Here is an 18,954-nt window from a genome sequence, read left to right as displayed (position 1 = left end):
TGAACGATATAAATAAATAAATAAATAAATAAATAAATAAATAAATAAATAAATAAATAAATAAATAAATAAATACTTTGCAATTACCGTGAATTACTGTGCTTTGTAATTAATGAGTAATTTATTAATTAAAAGGAAACTTCATTATATGATTAGGGAAAGTCACATATCAAAATATAGCAAGAAACAATGTATATATTTTTGAAGTAGAATATTTGACCACGTCTCATTAGATTAGGCTCACATGCATGGTAACGCACGCACACACTAATGCGCACGCGCGCGTCATCATTGTTTTGGTAATGCTCCATGAGTGCTTTCATTAAATTATGTTTATCAACGTGCACCATAATGACAAAAATTGGGAATGCTACGATGAGAACATTACCCTATAATAATTGTGAAAAACGTTCTTAATTCGAAGAGCATTCGATATTAAATTCTCTACGCCATTCGGTTCCAATTCGATTCTGTCTCTAAACACATTGTTAGATAAAACATTACGCGGGTGCAGGAGTTAACCGGGAGGGTAGTTGCAAACGTCTGTTTGGAGGTAGTATTGGAGACAGCACGAAAAGGCAGATGTTAAAAGCATGCAACTCTCACAGCAGGAAGTGTTCGTTGCGCACGTTGAGACCAGGTAACGTACACGAGCAAGCACGTTTAGACATGTCGGCGTGCAGGAGCTTTGGAATACCGCTGAAAATAAACAAAATAACTCATTCAGTAGAATAGCAACGATGTAAATCTTGAATTACTTATGTTGGTACATAGCACGATGTGCATGTACTCGTTGCTCCGTTGACATTCTGCGCACTGACTTAATGTGACACAGGTTTCTGCTGTGTTTGAGTCGACATAGACATAAACAATAGGCTGGGAAGCATGCGGGGAGGCGACAGGCGAGCAGATTCGTATATATGCTGAATATTTAGAAAGCCGGCTACGCAATACATGACTGAGCCTTTCCGGTAACTTTTTGCAAAAGACCAGGCTTAGCAACATTTTGCTTGCGTAATACGCAATGTACATCGTCGCAGAAAATCATACCTCCAACAGTTGTAGGTAAATACTAGTGGGCTAACGTTTGTGTCTACATTGCTAAGGAGCTAAAAAAAAAGCAATCGCCAAGTTTCGCTCGATTAATGGATTCTCTTCGGAAAGTCTATTCGTGTTTATCCTCCAATCAAGATATGACCCAGTTGCGGAAAAAGTCGCAGACCAAGAGAACACACGCGCGCATCAACACTAGTTGGTTGAGGATGTATCGTGAGCAACGCGTACGTAAATAACCTGTCCGCTTTGTTCCTTTGTGTCGTTCTATGCACTCGAACATGACTCACAACCTTGCACTTCAGCATTTTACAAACTAGCATGCAAGTTATTTTTTTCTTCTTGTTCCTATTATTATACCTGTACTAGTTGAGCGAAATTCTTGTACATGCATTATTTTTAGTTATTACTCCTTTGGGAGACGCGCGAGGACGCCGACTAGACCGCCCGAGCAAATATCGGCTCCTGCTTTCGAGAATGTATCCGGTCAGTTTCTTGCCCATTTGTGAGCGAATTTTTGTGCCACTCAACGCATAAAGTCACAAGGATTCCATCGCGACCAAGTTTTTCACGGTGGGTGGACTTTTCGACCTCTTTTTCAAGACTTTTTTTGCCTACCGCGCTAGGCCTAGCTACCCATCGGCGGAGCGGCCACCGGCCGTTCCCGCAAGGGTTTTCCCGCACTCTACGCGGAAGATGTCTATGGAAATCTCCGTCGACGGAGAGGATATCACTCCCGATGATCTTCAAGACTCTGGGTGGTCCGTGGCCACCGCTAATCGCAAACTTCGTACGACGCATACCCCCACGAACGAGACGCAAGCAAGCGTCTCGATGCCCCGCAACGCGGAGTCGTCTCATCGCTCCCGAGCTGCATTGAAGAGGCGCGTTATTGCTGCTTCGAGACTTCCTCACCTCCCAAAAGACCACCATCGAATCATCGTGAGACCTAGAAATGGCCTCGACATGAGAAATGTGAGTCAAATCAAGTTTGCCCAGTCACTCGCAATGGCTGCAGCGCTCAGTGAAGAAGACGTCGCAGAAGACGTGGTTTGCCCGAACATGATGCAGAACATCGCAGTTATCAGTACCCCGGCGGAGAAGAACGCCAGGGCATACTCCAAGATTAACACTATTACTATCGGTAAGGCCAATTTTGAAGTTAGAGCCTACCGAGCTGCCCCCGACAACACATGCAAAGGTGTCATCAGGGGTATAGACTTGGACATTGGTCAAGAACAGCTTTATTCACTTATCGTGCACCAAAGGAACACTACTGCACTACAGGTCAAGAGAATCAAGAATTCCACCACGGTGATAGTCCTCTTTGACGGACCAAAAGTTCCTAATTACATCATGTGTGGCACAAGCTTGGTGCGTTGCAACCTGTTTCGCAGACAGACGGATGTCTGTTATGCCTGTGGAAAGCTCGGTCATCGAGTCGATGTTTGTCCCAACCCAGAAGAGGCGGTCTGTAGAGGCTGCGGTATTCAATCTCCTCCGGAGGGTCACGTCTGCACCCCGGAATGCAAGTTGTGCGGGGGTCCACATCCGACGGCAGACAAGACGTGTAAACAACGTTTTCAAGTGCCTTACATAGTCCGAAGAAGAAGAAGAGAGCGGCTGATGCAATATACGTCGGCCTTTGCGGAAGACATCGACGACGACATAAACTTCACAGATGGCGGCGGAGACTTCCCGCCGCTACCAGCCGGCGCAGGTGGACGCGATACCGCTGCGGGCCCGAGCAGCAGCTGGCGCTCGCCTGACGTCAGCCAACAGCTACACCCATCACGAGGGCGCTCCCGTTCCAGGGGCGGAGGGGGTAACCGTTCGGTATCCAGAGGCCGTTCGAGATCCAGGGGCCGTTCCCGCTCCAGGGTACCTGCCGTCCGCATCGCTATGCAGCAAGGAGATCAGCACCAGACCTGGGCATCCAAGGTTAAGAGCCTACACCCACAGGTAAAGGGGGGCACTCATCCAGAGCAACATACGGATATTTTTGTACAGATGCAGAGAGAAAATGCTAGCCTTAGAGCAATTGTTGAGCAACTTAGAGCTGAAATAGCCGACTTAAGGAAATCCCACCCGGTTCCATCACCGTCTCCTCCTATCACGCATCCCAGTACAGTAGACGCATCGGCTACGATCATCGATGAGGTCCCTATGGACGTCCAGCCAGGGGCAAAACCCACAAAAAGGAGAGCGCTAGCAAACCCGGCCAAGGACGAGGATGCAGATTTCAAAACGCAGGTCAAGGATACCTTAGCCGAGATCAAAAATGCACTAAAGGCAGTGGTCCAGTCGATAGCGGCATTGGACAGCAGAATCACAAAGATTGAAGCTGACCAAATGAAAGTTGTACACTCAGCCGAGGCTACCCCGGTCAAAGTAAATCCTAAGGTCACGATCGCACAGACGCTGCCATCCCGTAGCAATTCGCAGGAGAAAGCTCCAGCGATACTGAACAATGGCGGGACACCATAACAATTTCGTAATTTGGCAATGGAACTGTTGGGGCTTCCAGTCAAAAAGGGCAGCCCTACAGCAGTACATCAAATCCCAGTCAATCCGACCACAAGTTATTATGCTGCAGGAGACGCTGACGGAAATGGTGAGCCTGTCGGGCTACACACCCCACATCACGAAAAGTCCAGATGGCAGAGGTATCTGCACGTTGGTGTCTAACCAGTACACTTCAATCACGCACAATCTACACATGAGACACAGCAAGGTTGAACACTCTCTGATAGAGATCATACCAGGCAGCAAGCTAAGAAACAGCATCTTCATACTCCACATATATAGCTCTCCAAAGGTAGGCACCATCGCTTCACCACGTTGTTATCGAAAGCTATTACGATCGCTAGCAATGCGGGCGCACCCATAGTGATAGCGGGGGATTTCAACGCACCCCATCACGCTTGGGGCTACCCTCGCACCACTGCCAAAGTAGCCGAGCTCTGGCAAGCGGCCTCGGATCTACACCTGACTCTGGTAACGGACCCCGCGTTTCCTACCCGCACTGGAAATTCTTGCTCTAGGGATACCACCCCAGACCTCACCTTTGTTGCAACCACGGGAGAGGTCTCGTGGTCTAACTTGGCCGAGGACTTGGGGAGCGACCACTATATTCTAAGTACAACATTACAAATTCAGGGCAAACCCCCTAGAACTTTCAAGTTCACAGACTGGGACCTCTTTCGTAAGATCAGATCTAGGAACACACAAGAAGGCAATGACCCACCGGATTTCGCCAAGTGGCTATCTCAGCTTGGCGAAGACGTCAAGTCGGCCACCAAAACGATCAAGACTGATCTTAAGGTCAGTAAAATGGATAGCAGGCTTGCCCATCTTCTGGAGGCAAAAAGCGCCCTCGTTACCAGGTGGAAAGCACACCGCCTGAATCGCAGACTACGCAAGCGCATAGCGAGTCTTAATCGGGACATATCCGTACACTGTCAGACGCTGGAGAAACAGCATTGGGACGAAATTTACAACACGGTTGATGGCCAAATGAGAGTGGGGGGGAAATGGAACCTCCTCAAACACCTGCTGCAGGAGACCAAATCCAGATCCACACAGACACGTCTGGTAGACAGAATACTACACTCGGAAAGAAAAGCGAAATCAGACGCGGAAATAATGGAGTCTTTAGCCCGAACATACCTACCTTTGGCTATAGCCCGACCTCCTTCTGGCTACCCGCAATACACGGGATCGCCAGCCCTCGAGATGGACAAGCCCTTCCATGAAGCAGAGGTCCGGAACGCATTAACCAATCTTAACGGGAAATCCGCCCCCGGCCCAGACGGCATCACGAACCAGACGCTACGTAATCTAGACGACGATTCTGTCACCATCCTCACCAAAGAAATCAATCGTATTTGGGAGTCGGGGGTTTTCCCCGAGCACTGGAAAATGGCGTCAGTCATTCTCATCCCCAAACCAGGCCGGAGTCCCAGTCTTAACAATTTGAGACCGATTTCTCTCACGTATTGTATAGGCAAGGTCGCCGAGCACGTCATCAACCATCGCATATCAAAACACATTGAGGAAACAAACCTCTTCCCTATCAACATGATAGGTTTCAGACCACACCTATCGACTCAGGACGTCATGAAAATGTTGAAACATCATATTATAGATCAGGAGACAAAGGACGTTAGGGCCATTCTCGGCCTCGATCTTGAGAAGGCCTTTGACAGTGTTTCGCACTCCCACATACTCGAATCCATCTCTCGCCTCAACCTAGGAACCAACTTTCACAAGTTCGCCAGCTCGTTCCTTAGGGATAGAAGAGCCACTATCAAGCTAGGGGACCTCAAATCTGAGCCCTACGATCTGGGTTCCTTCGGCACTCCTCAGGGCTCAGTCGTCTCCCCGCTGCTGTTTAACATTGCCATGTGCAGGCTTGCTGCCGAGCTCTCAAGCCTGGACGGCATCAAGTACTCCCTTTACGCGGACGATATTACCATATGGAGTGTCGGTGGCTCGGAGGGCTGCGTGGAGAGCTCCCTTCAGGAGGCCGTCGACTGTGTTGAAGTGTACATCAAGGAAATGGGTCTCAAGCTCTCGCCGTCAAAGTCCGAACTTCTTTTATATCGGCCCACGAGAAGGGGTCCTAAACCCAAAAACTGGAAACCACTGGCCGACGTCGACATTAGGCTGCACACGGCTGCGGGGAAGCGAATCCCGAGGGTGGATTTCATACGTGTTCTGGGCATGATCATCGAAGCCAACGGACAGAACGGCCGTACGATCGACCGTCTGACTTCCAAGGCGGAAGGGGTCATCCGATTAATCGTTAGGATCTCCAACAATCGGGGTGGTCATCGGGAGGACAACCTCCTCAGACTGTTCCATGCCTTTTTGATGAGCCACATAAACTATGTCGCATCCATGCACAAGTGGCAACTCCACGAGAGGACTAAATTAAACACTCTCATTCGAAAAAGCATCAAGAGAGTCCTAGGTCTTCCGATGCGCACGAGCACAGAGAAACTGATGGACCTTGGAATCCACAATACGCTTGAAGAAGTCATCGAGGCTCAGCAAATGGCACAGGTTGCCAGGCTTTCAATTACATCAGCAGGGAGAAAGATCCTGATTGACACGGGACACAACCCCCTCACGCTCGAAGTGCAAAACACACATCTCTCTGATCGCATGAGATCTTGCATCAAGGTCTCTCCCCTTCCACGAAACATGCACCCACAATACAACGTGGGCAGGCGTGTCGCTCGAGCCTCCTCTCTTTTAGCCCACGCTCACGCCCACTCTCCGCTAGCATGCTTTGTCGATGCCGCCCAGTACGGCGCTTCCGCTCACTTTGCAGTAGTATCCACAGATACTAAGGGTCGCATTCTATCCTCAGCATCGGTTCGAACCTCTTCTTCTCACAAAGCAGAGCAGATGGCCATCGCACTCGCTCTCCTTGATCCGCAAAGAACTGATATTTACACTGACTCTAGATCGGCTGCTAGGGCCTTTGCTTCCGGGACCGTCTGCAAGGAAGTTTTTAGAACTCTCGCTCACAAGGAACTCACACATAACACCATCACTTTGTTCCCTGCTCATCTTAGCTCGAGGGTCGGGGGCCTTTCCAATGTCAACGAGCTAGCCCACTCCCAGGCGCGAGGTCTCACTTGCCGCGCCGGGATTTGCGCGGCTCAGGCGGAGGAACCAGCCCCCGGCCTTCATTTTAGGGACATTTTGACTACTTTCAACGAGGTCACGAAACACTATCAAATGGGCCGTAGGTCCTTCCCACTCCCACACGAAAAGTTGTCTCGGCCACAGGCAATCTCTCTTCGCATGCTTCAGACGGAGACATACCCCAGTCTCTCCATTTACAGTCACTACTCAGACATTTCAGCACATTGTCCAGACTGTAACGATCGCAGTGATTTCATACACATGCTCTGGAGGTGCCCCTCTTTACAGGGAAAGCATCACGACTTCTCTGAAGATGAATTTCACTCCATGATCAAGAGCCCGGTCCTACTACAACTCCAGGCTGTCCAGAAGGCCCACGACGCAGCGGTGAGGCTAGGCCTCCCCGTCCCTACGTGGGAGCGGCCCGCGATTCTCCCCCTATAAAACGGGGGCGGAATCCTTCAGGACCTCAATAAAGTTCTTTATCTATCTATCTATTACTCCTTTGCGTGATGTAAAATGTTGCTGCTTAAACGTACGGGGGTGAGGACCCGTCAAGCTGTCTCATCGACGGCTTTTTGTTTTCTCTCCTCCATGTACATTGATACACGAATAAACTGATTGCTCATCAAGAGTGAGTGAGTGAGAGAGAGAAAATATGTCTTTAATAAAATCTGTGGGTAGGTCAAAAAGTGATCATTTTAGTCAGTATCTGACTGCGAGACCCACACGTTTCTATATTTAGTTTATTAAAATATGCACGGAGACGTGGCACCTCCTAGAGGCACCGGCTGCTTCTCTGCTCTGAAGTCTTATAAACAGAAAAAGAAAGACTCTGTGAGGAATAAAGCCATAGCTCCATACAGACGAATCAGAAATCGGCTAAGCCAATTTGCTTGGCGTCGAAGCAGCCCTTCGGAATGCACAGACGCTTATTCACATCCAGTTTTCAGTGAATTCAGAGGCACACCGCTGCTGCTACATTTTCTTTACCAAGAACCCGCACCACCAAAGCCAACGAAACAGCTGTACACTTAAAGACGATTACAGCTACATTATCCTCAATATAACCAGCGATATCCCTGTAATAATACACTCTCAGGGAATCCTGTATACAGGGTGTCCCAACTATCAGGCACCAAGATTAAAAATCGTAGGAGAGTCTGTTGCTGGGCCTGTTGGTCCATACCTTTAGAAACGATGGAACCCAGCGTCTAAGACGCAAACGCCAGGAGAGAAGTAGACGGACACACGCTGGGACTAGCAACAAATTTAATGAAAACAACCACACAGAAGTTCGCCGGGAAGCCAGAAGCGCATGCGTCGTACATACCACGTGACTATCAACGAAAAAAAACACGAAATGACATTTAGTAACCACATTTTTCTAAATAAGCTATCTCTTTCTTTGACAGCGATAACGAGAGTACACTAACACATTGATTGTGACCATGTCTTTGGATATGGTACGCTTCAATCAGTTCTTGTTCGTATCGTGTGGTTCCCCTGCCAATAAATTGTGTGTCTTCTAGAACAGGTGACCAGCCGCACACTCGGCAATGAGCAGGCAGGTTTGCTCTCCTCCTGACATGACGGACGTTTCGTGTTCTTTTAAGCGGACATTAATACAGCGCCCCGTCGGGCCTATATACAAGCGACCGCACTTCAACGGTCGCACACCGTTGAAGGTGATGTATGTTGTATGAAGGCGATATGGTATGTTGCTTGTCGAGGGAATAAGAATGCCGAAGAGAGGTGTATGACACTGAGAAGCAAGACACATATCGAACACATTTAAGGCTTCGTACCTATTGTGTCACCACGGCACATGCAATTCTGATGGATTGACTAACAATAGGCACATACCCAGCGGAACATTCCAAGTGACTGACCCAAGTTGTCTGTTTGTGCACATGTGCAGTGTCCCAAGTTGTCTTCAAAGCAAGACAGTAGCCAACACATACCCAGGGACCGAGGTTGTCTTTATATATGTATGTAAGAATGTTCACCTGAAGGGCTACACTGAACATTTGCATTCGAACGCCATGGCAAGATTTGACTAATGGCGGACGCAGGAATACTGGGCCGCGATTTTGCAACGTTGTCTTTTCGAATGCTATTCCTTTCCGCGCTCCGTATGTACTTGGAGCAACGCTCCACCTGCATTATCAAAAGGAACAGCCGGCAGGAACAGTATGCGCTATTATATAAATGTAGAAATAAATTTAAGACAGAAGAGGATAAAGAACAGCGTAGAAAGGACGTAGAAAGGACGCCAGGTTATTCTTGTTTCCCAACCATGGCGCTTGCCCACGAGGGATTGGTAAATACGCAAGTGGTTTTAAAGCAGTTTTTAGGGAATAATATCTTGACATAATTGAAACTTATGACATTGTTACGTTGGCTCCTGGGTTACTTCAGTCCTATTCCATTCCGCATTTTTCTTAGCCGGGCTGCAAATATGAAGAATCTCAAGTATCCACCTAGCTCAACTTCAGCCCTGACCGGTGCTAGGTCCAGCTGGATGGCGTACTTGATATGGCGTCCTCCTCTTGAGCACGATGTCCAGGTTCGATTCCTGGCCACGAAGCTACATGCTCACGCTGCGAGGCTCACACCACGCGCAAACTTTCATTTGTGTGTGACACCGGTAATTGCTCAGTGGTTTTACGCGTCCAACTACATGTGTTCACATAGCAGAGCAGGGAGTGATGCTTTTAAAGTTATATAAGTGTTTATAGGTGCCCAGAAACGTTTACTTCACTTATTATGTACAGCATGCAGGAGCGAAAGTATGCCCTCTATACCGTATATCCTCTGTCATGTAATGAATTATACTTACGTGTGGTCATTGTGGACCAATGTTCGGTTCCAATAACGCGGTAATGACATCAAACTTGATATAACAATTAATTCATTCAGCATAAAACGGATTGGCGCGACGCACTTCACATGGCCCTACTACTTGGTTAACAGAAACTAACCAAACAGCCAAAGACAACACAGAAACCAACGCAATCAATGCTGGACTCAGTCTTCGTTAACCTCTGTGTCTTTTCTTAGGATCGATTTATAGTCTGAAAAAGCACAAGTTACGATTTTATGTTTCCCTTCCCTTACCATTTCATTAAGGTCGAAGTGCCATACTTTCGCTGATAAAGTGTATACAGTTTTTCACGTGATGTTAGGGAAATGATACCTACGGTTGCACGCTTCTGCAGTGGTAAAAATCTTCGTTGACATGGCAGAAATATTTGAATTTCTGCTGCGTTTTTGCTTCGGTGTGATAAAAGGCAATAAATTATTAATCATTATCATAATGGACGGCCGGAACACGTTCCAGGTGGGCAGGTAATTGCTATATTATAAGGTTTTGGTGAACGATGGCTAACCTCCCTGTACTTCCGTCTATTCCCCCTTCCTTCCTTAGTGAACGATGAAATGATCAGTTATTGCCAGCAATTCAACAGTTGAAAAAAATTATCGGAAAATTTGCTTACTTTAGAGGGGCTCTTGAAAAATGGAGGAGCATCTTGAAAAAAAAAAAAAAAGACCTCACGGCCGCTGACTTCCACCGGTAACAGTCTTGCTACGTAGATGCCTCCCCGGACTATTGTCAAACTTCGTTGCGGAAAAATAAGGGGGCATAGCATTGCTCTTTGAGTAGAGGCAAACAGAGCCGACATTAAACAGCGACAAGCGTACAGTGGTGGATTGACGCAAAACACTTCACAGAACTGTGCGATTCTACAGTTTGTTTTGTCCACGACACCAGGTGCCACATTTTCGCATTATGCATATCACGTGTTTAATACTCCGCAAGACGCAGTAAAAAAAGTAAAAAAAAAAGAAAACGCGTGAGAACAAGAAAAGCAGGACGTGACTACATTGAACCTCGATGCACCAAAAAGTGGAACGGGCGTTGACTATCACATGCGGTTCAGATTATCCTGATTTATCACGGTTCAATGAGATTCAAAATGTTCATTTTGGGTTCATTCCTGGGCAGAAAACGTCCACGGCCCTTATGTTTATCTTAGTCCACTCAGCATTATTTATATTCAGGACGTCAATTCTAGGGATCTGTTGAAAGCATCCATTGGCCATGGCACACGTTCTCCAATTGATCATCATTTTTGTAACACTTCAGAAAAGTTCACAGCGCTGAACTGGGTTGAGGCCGGTGTCTTGAGCGCACTCGAAGGCGTCGGAGAAAGTCTTCACATGGCGCAACGTAGGAGAACATGGATCCACGTTGTCACCTGCCGACTGATCACCCATGCAGCGCATGAAACACCAGGTAGCGAAGAACAATTGCGTCGAGGAAAAGTAAGGCAGATCATGCAGCATGCGCTTGTCCTCCTTGTCGGCCGCAAGAAATGCTTCAACCAGAGAGGACAGCGCAAACAGATCTTCGAGGAGGCCGATAGCGGCGCGCGAAGACGGCAGGCCTGCGCCATGCTGAAGGCAATCGCGCAGAGCGAACAAAAACTGGCGGAGTTCCTTGGACATATCGGCATCGAAAGTTGCGAGTGTGTCGAGAAAGATGCGTGCTGACGCTTGTGCCACGTGGCTGCCTAGGGCGCCGTATTTTATGGCGGCCGTGGCTGCCGCGTCATACATCGGGAAAGCCAGCGCCGTGGGCAAAAGCACGAAATCACGCAGTTCGGGAACGGTCTCGAAGAGGCGTGCGTGATTGAGTGTCTCGGAGAAGAGCGAACGCCTCAGAGGTTTCTCAGCTATCTGCAAGGCACGTATGGCCGAGCGCCAGTTGATAGCGAACACGCTTCCGAAGTCCGGCAGTCCTGGCAGCGGTGCATGAGCGAGTTCGCCGTCGCCGTGCGCGTAGTCCAGTACGGAGAACACGTGATCGACGAAGCTCCAACCGGCTAAGGTAGACACTCTATTAGCGAATTTAGAGTGCGCGCTCAGGAGGTGCGTAAACGTCTCGCGCACAGACAGCACTAAGGTCTTCACATCTTGACGCACGCGACCAGGGAAGACGAGAGTGTTGTAGGAGGCGAACACGATGTCACCCAGAGCCTCGTACAGTAAGACTATGCAGAAACTGTTCCGGTGAAACTCCTCTTCGTTCTCATTGTAGCTGTAGCTATTCGCCAGACTCGCGTGCGCAAAGTAGGCTGCGAACCGCACCGCGTACCAGGACACAAGCAGGTGCACCTCTATTTCGCCGTGTCGGTACCACAGACGTACAAATTCCCTGAAGAAGAGAGGGTGCGTGCTTCGGAATGCGACAGCGGCGCCCGTCGGCGTGTGACGGGCGATGGAGGCGTTCCACTCTCTGGGGCTTCGGTACAGATGGTCTCTCAGTGACAATGGCTGGCGATGAGGTGATGCATCGATGAGGTCAGCTACCATCTCTTTCTCGACACGTGCGATGTCTGCGAACGTCACTAAACGATAGCGCATCGTATCGTCATTCGGCAGAAAGGCGTCTCGGAGTGTTTTAAACAGCCTGCGCTTATCAGGTGTCGACAAATTACGGCTGTTTAGCAAGAGAAAGCTGAGCGAGGGTTTGAGGGTGATGACGGCACTTTGCCGGCCTGGTCTCTCGACCTCGATGTCGATCACGCTGGCCAAGCCGAGGTTGAGTGCGAGGTACGCGAGGGTGTCGAGGACGTTCGGATTAGCGGGCCACACGGGCCACACAACACCAGCGTCGGTGAGCCAGGACTTGACTAGCTGAGTGTCGTCGCGTCCAGATACAGGAAGCTGAGTGCAGCTGCGGTAGAAAGCGGCGACCTGCTGTAGCGCGCTCTGGGCAACTGGCGGAATCTGCACTGAATCGGTGAGGCTGGACATGTAGACTAGCGTGGCGCGGTAGTGATTTTCACGAACCGAGTACGGATTTTGCCGACGCCAGCCATCGCAGACGAATGAGCCGAAGTTGTCGCACGGATCAACAGAACGGTTGATTGAGGTCTTTAGAAGGCGAGCGAACGCGCCGCAGGCTGCCGTGTTGCAGAACATGCCCTCCGTACCCAAGAGGTAGCGCACGAACAGTATGAGCAGGGACGCGCTCCCCACGATGGCCAACAAGAACAGACCGGGGAGAATGGAAGCAGGCCTTGCAGGTGGATCTGTACGGCGTGGACTCGGCAGCAACCTGCAGATCTGAACAAGGGAAATACAATCAAGTAAAGACTAATGTACATTCAGCAGAAACACGCATAAAAGCGTAAAGTCATGGGATAACAACTGTAATTTCGGAATAATTTGATGCCTCAGAATGTTATCCGTTCAAGGTTTATACAACATGCGCTTATTAATAATAATAATTTCCCAAATTAAGGGTAACCGCGAATAATTTTTGTCTTCGTATCGCGTTACTAAATTACGCACGCAAATTTCCGAAACCAACAATTTGACCCATGGCAAGCAATTACTGAAATGGAAAATTTCTAACCCCTTAAATAACTACTGTATTATTATATAAAATAGATAATGGACATCTTTGGGGTCGTTTAGAAAGGCGCAAATCACTATTTTCGGTAAAACAATAACCTTTTTGAGAATGCTGCGCTGATTACTTTAGCTTATGTGTAAATACTTAATGTTTGTGTTCTAGATTTCGTTAAGTAATACGTATAAGGTAACTGTACTATAGTAACTGTATCCATTGTATGGTGTTGAAATTGGATTGTAAAAAATGTGCTGTGTAGAGATTTTATTTGGTTATTACAGGCAAAGTCATTCTTCACAAGTTATTAGTCCCCCTTCCCCCTTTTTTTTCACCCGTCGTGGTGACTTAGCTGCTATGGTGAGCACTGCTAAGCACGCGGTCACGGGATCAAATTCTGCAGCGGCGGCCGCATTTTGATAGGGGCGAAATGCAAGAATGCCCGTGTACCGCGTGTATTGGGTGCACGCTAAAGAACCCCAGGTGGTCAAAATTATTCTGGAGTCCTCCATTACGGCGTGCCTCAGTGATCAAATAGCGGTTTTCGCACGTAAAACACCAGAATTTAAATTTTTTGACCGCAATTTTTCCGTATCGGCGGTGTGCCTAGCCTCATTCGTGGGTCGATGCTGAAAATAGTGCTGTCTGAAAATGTGCGCTGGTCGCGAAGATCTAATACTGGTGGTTTCGGGGCTCGCGGCGGAATCGCTACCTGTGTTACCAACACGTGGCACCGGTGCTCCTGGTGGTATCGGTACTGTTGGTACCACCCAGGCGTATACGTAACGAATTAGATGTAATTTATTACTGGTAATCCAATACGTTTATATTGTGGTTTTATGTGACGTGGTAATTAATCGATTACTTCTACTCGGTAACGGTCACCGTTTTCAATTGTTTTTTTTTCAGTAACCAATGATATGCAACCAGTTGCCTTATTGACGAGACAATCTGTAACACGCGAGGAAGTTTTGAGAACTTGAATTTGGTGGGAACTACAGTAGAATGCCTGCGGCCGTGTCCCGCAGCAGCCTCGCAAGTTTAACATGTTCAGACACGCAAACTTGAACAGGTGCTGCCATCACACGACAGCGAACTTCGGAAATGACCTAAGTACGATTTTCATTTTTTTGCAGGTTTTCATTGGCACTACTGGGAATTCTTTCTTTGAACCGCAGCAAGAATGAAGCCTTGCGCTTCATAGACGATCCAAACGTGAGCATAGCGACGTTTAGTAACCACACTCTTGTGCTCAAGGTATGATACTACACCGCCATTCCTTCTAGAGCGCACATATAGCGAGTTTTCGATGTCGCTGCTGATGTCATCGCGTGAAAGCAAGGGAAGGCGACCGACGAAAACTGTTTAAAAGCAATTGATAGTGAAGAGAAACAACGTTTGAATGGCTGCAAAGGAGGCGTTAAAAGAGCCAGGCCAGCTTGTTTGATATACTCTATTTGTGCAACATCAATAAAAATTGGGATGGAAGTAACGCAGATTTTATCGATTACAATTTCGTAATTTCTTAATTATCTTCTTGTGGCAGTAATAGGTCACTGTAATGAATTATATTTTTGGATAATGTAATTTCATAGTTGTAATTGGTTACTTTTTATTCTGTAACGTGTACAAATGTGGTAACCCAACGTGCAGCGCCACATCACCATGGAACGCCCATGATCATGGGGGGGGGGGGGGGGGGGGGGGATCCTGGGCGTTCACGCATTCTTCCCTTGCAACCGCTGGCGTTTCGAGACGCTGTCGTTTGAGACGCTGCGTGCCTCTCAGAATAAATTCCACAGTTCATACACACCGTTCTCACACGCCACTTGTTCAGAAAGACTCCTTCCTCTACTCAGCTGGAGGTTGAATACCCTTCTAACTTTTTTTGTTGCTTGCCACGTTTGTAGCTTAGGCCTAGACTCATTTACGATGGCCAGAAACTGAAAGTGTAGAGCAGTATGTGTGGTGGCTACGAGGATCAGGTCGGGTGACCGATAATGTCGCGTTTATCGACGGAGCCATCTCATTTTGTGCTGTAGCGTGTAAATAAATAAATAAATAAATAAATAAATAAATAAATAAATAAATAATAAATAAATAAATAAATAAATAAATAATCAATAAATAATCAATCAATCAATCAATCTCGGCAGAGCCAACCTAGAATTGATGTCTTTCTAAGCGATAGCTTGCGCATTGTGACAGGAGAGGCTCTGCTCTTAGAGGCTTACTTCAACGCACAGAAAGGAGGCACAAGCCGAGTGGCACCCAACAGCAATGAGAATATGAAATATATGCTGACTTACCGAAGCTCGGGAATAGTAACTTGCGAGGCGTGATCTCATGAAGGAGCCTGCGAGGCTTCTGAGGCGTCGCGATTCTGGGAGAAACGTACACGCAGAGTGGAGTAGGGCGTGGGGACAAGAACGGTGAAGCCGCCACTTTCGTCTTCTTCTTCTTCTTGTCCTCTGAACGTGTGGCTCATACCACTATGGGGTATTGACAGAGACTCACGTTGATAAGGCCTAATGAATTACAAACTAAAATTCACAAGCAAATTTGCGACAAATGATAAATTCAATGTGACAGATGCGAGAAAAGGAATGCCGTTTGCTGAATTGAAATGTACTAAAACAATAATAAAGGCAGCAAATTTAACTGGGCAATCGCTTGGAATGATGATGATGATGATGATGATGATGATGAACAAACTTTATTGAATTCGAAGAAGGGTCCCCCCTAGCTCCCCATTGCAGGGGAGGGGGGAACCTAATAATAAAATTCCCGGATGGCAGGGCAATTAAACATCCCTTTGAATGTGCCCGAGGGCCCAAGCTCCAAACGAAAGGATAACGGGAAGCATCAGATACAGGCCAATTTCGCGAAGGGTGATTTTGGGGATTCTTTTTCTTGCTATAGTCAAGGTGCGACCCGTCAAAAGCAAGCGAATACTTTTTTCCTCCTCGTTACAGAAAATGCACAGGGGGGAATGCCTCAGAGCAGACCTGATTCGGTATAAGTTCAGAACTTTGATTCACTACACCAGGCGACACAGGAGGTGTCGATATTGAGCGGAAGCAGTTAACGGGGGGTTAGACAACGCTTTTTTTTTAAGAGCGCGCGAGCGAAATCTAATAGCGCTGAAATAAGCGGAGAATGGTGCCACAGGAAGAACATGGCCGTCAAGTGGTGCCTTGGTTAGTGAGTCCACAGTTTCCTTCAGAAACTGTGGCCTCGTCAGAAGGCCCCAAATGAATCGAATGCATAGCAGATAAGCAGGAATTAGAGAATGGAAAAGTCGTAATAGAGGAGAGTTACCGGACGCTGAAAGGGACGAACATACAGATTGAAAATTTGTGACAATAGCGGCTGTGGTATCATCATGATCACCGTCAGCCTATATTTATGTCCACTGCAGGACGAAGGCCTATCCATGTGATCTCCAATTACCCCTGTCTGGCGCTAGCTGATGGTATATGGAGCGCCTAATGTCACAGCGAGAATTACTGCTAGGAACTCAAGTAAAAGAAAAGCCATAAAAGTTGGCAACTGGAAAGAAAGAGACAATTCAATTTCGGGACAACAGTATTCTATGCCTTATTTTTTTTCACACTGTGATGCGTCAGTAGCAATGCCGCCGTTTGTTGAAATTGTCACTACACGAACCAGAGGTAGTCCATTTAGAGTGTGGTATGCGAGTAGCTTAACATTGTTTGGGAAAATATTATAGTATATTGTTTCCAAAGACCCACAATAATCATTAGTCGGATGTATATTTAGAACTTTCGCATTAAGTAGGTCTAATAAAGTTTGCAGAAGAATAACCTGTGGTATATGAAATCGAGGTTAATGAACAGGAAAAAAATGATGCTGTGTGATGAATTGTGTTTTAGACCGGCTCTAAGATGAATCATAAATGTAAAAAAAAAGCATTGTACGCTCTAAAGGCAAAATTGGCATGAAAGGGGTAGAATTCTCGCTTCCAGCAATACAATTACCGGAAACAATGCGTTTCACTCAACGACAACCTATCCCCTATGAAATCAATGAATGCTGGTGTTCCCCAAGACATCATTCTTAGACCTCTCTTGTGTAATATATATAATAATAATGACATCACTATCGTTAGCAAAAACGAACTTACATAATATACGCGGATGACATGGCCCTTCTATTTAGCGGGTCCAACATTAAAACACTTCATTTAAACGTCAATGAATGCCTCCAAGGCCTGTTGGCGTGGAGTGATCTAAATTCATTAAAATGTACTACAAGCAGAACTAAAGCAATCCCCTTTTTACTCCTAAACAGTCGCCGGTAGTTCTCAGAGAAAATCCTAGGCTTTGTCAAACGCCTTTATAGATTGTTGACTACTTCAAAACACTCGGCAAAACACTCCTTCAAACACTTCCCCAAGCATATGTCCTGGGACACACATATTAAACTCAATGTCACCAAACTTTGATGGACTCTCGGTATTTCGCCTAGATTTCGTTTTGTTTTGAAATGGAAAGTGAAAGTTTATTTTCTTTTCAACGAAAAGAGGGCGCCAAGACAAAAGGCAAGAGCCTGACAAGGTCCTGGTCACCCGCGGAACAGGTGGCATTGTGCACAAGCACTTCACAGCAAATTCACAATGAATTCTCAAGCCTTGCAAAAAGCATTACGCAGTAAGAACATGCATGAAATTTGCACAAGAAAAGAATAACTAAATCGCATACACAACTTATCGTATGAGCGGTATAAAGATACATAATTTTTACAAACATAAAAATGTCAATCGTAAAACACAGAAACAATATCACAAAGCTGGCAATAAGTGTGTAAGAGAAAAACATCTCAAAGGTAAAAAAAATACATAGTCTATCGACAAAATAAATATATCATTCCGTTTGTTCCAATAGGCGTTTTTTTAATTATGATTTAAAACGTTTTTGTGGAAGGTAATATTCAGTTTCAAAGGGAAATTGATTTATTACCGTAGGAATTTGGTAGCTTAGTGTTTGCTTGCCGTAATTGGTGCGTGTGATTGGAGCAAGTTTACGTTTCGTCCGGAAAGCATATCGGCTGCTGGAATTATCTGGACAAGAAAAGAACAATTGATGACGATGGATGCACTTAAGTAGACCGAAATTATATACTTCATTTACATTAAGGATGCCATGTTTCTGAAATAGCGGTGAGGTAGGTAAATCTGAAGGTCTGCCATGAAACCCCTCAATAGCACGCAAAGCGCGTTTCTGAATTGAAATTAGTTTAAGGTAATTGCTGGACGTCGTAGTTCCCCACACAAAAATACAGTATGATAACCTTGAGTACAGGAGTGCGTAATACATGGATATCGTTAACCAGGGGGGCAACAAATGAGATATCTTATGCAAATAACCGACTGTTTTACTTAGATCGGACATAATTTGTTGGTGTGAAAATTCCAAGAAAGACTCTCATTCAACCAAACACCAAGAAATGTCTGGTTTGAAACTCGCTTTAATTCAGTATGCTCGTAGAAAATTTTGAGAGTGATACTTTCTACTGTATTAATAGGATGAAAAATAGTGTAGTTTGTCTGATAAATTAAGGCTTAGCCTGTTGGTCAATAACCAGTTATGTAGCTTTCCTAAATATGCATTTGCCGTAGCCTCCATTTGGGACAAGGAGTGGAATGAAAAAAATATATTCGTATCGTCAGCTTACATGACCAGATTAGGCGATTCGGATATGTTAGCAATATCATTTATGTATACTAAAAACAATAACGGCCCTAATATTGATCCTTCAGGAACAGCATGCTGAATTTCCAATTTCTCTGAGGGTACGCC

The 18,954-nt window shown here is 46.4% G+C and overlaps 1 protein-coding gene across 1 annotated transcript; it reads right to left on the bottom strand.

The window, feature by feature from the left end:
* Nucleotides 1-10,857: 10,857 nt before the first annotated feature.
* LOC119456950 (uncharacterized) lies at nt 10,858-15,620 on the bottom strand. The gene is made up of 2 exons (XM_037718769.1): nt 15,531-15,620; nt 10,858-12,846 (listed from the first exon to the last, which is right to left on the bottom strand). Exons 1-2 carry the CDS (start codon nt 15,618-15,620, stop codon nt 10,858-10,860), a joined length of 2,079 nt encoding a protein of 692 aa, XP_037574697.1.
* Nucleotides 15,621-18,954: the final 3,334 nt, after the last annotated feature.

Source organism: Dermacentor silvarum, chromosome 6 (assembly GCF_013339745.2).
Source record: "Dermacentor silvarum isolate Dsil-2018 chromosome 6, BIME_Dsil_1.4, whole genome shotgun sequence".
Taxonomy (NCBI): domain Eukaryota; kingdom Metazoa; phylum Arthropoda; class Arachnida; order Ixodida; family Ixodidae; genus Dermacentor; species Dermacentor silvarum.
The sequence above is the reverse complement of the archived record's forward strand: the minus strand, read 5'-3'. Positions and strand labels throughout refer to the sequence as shown.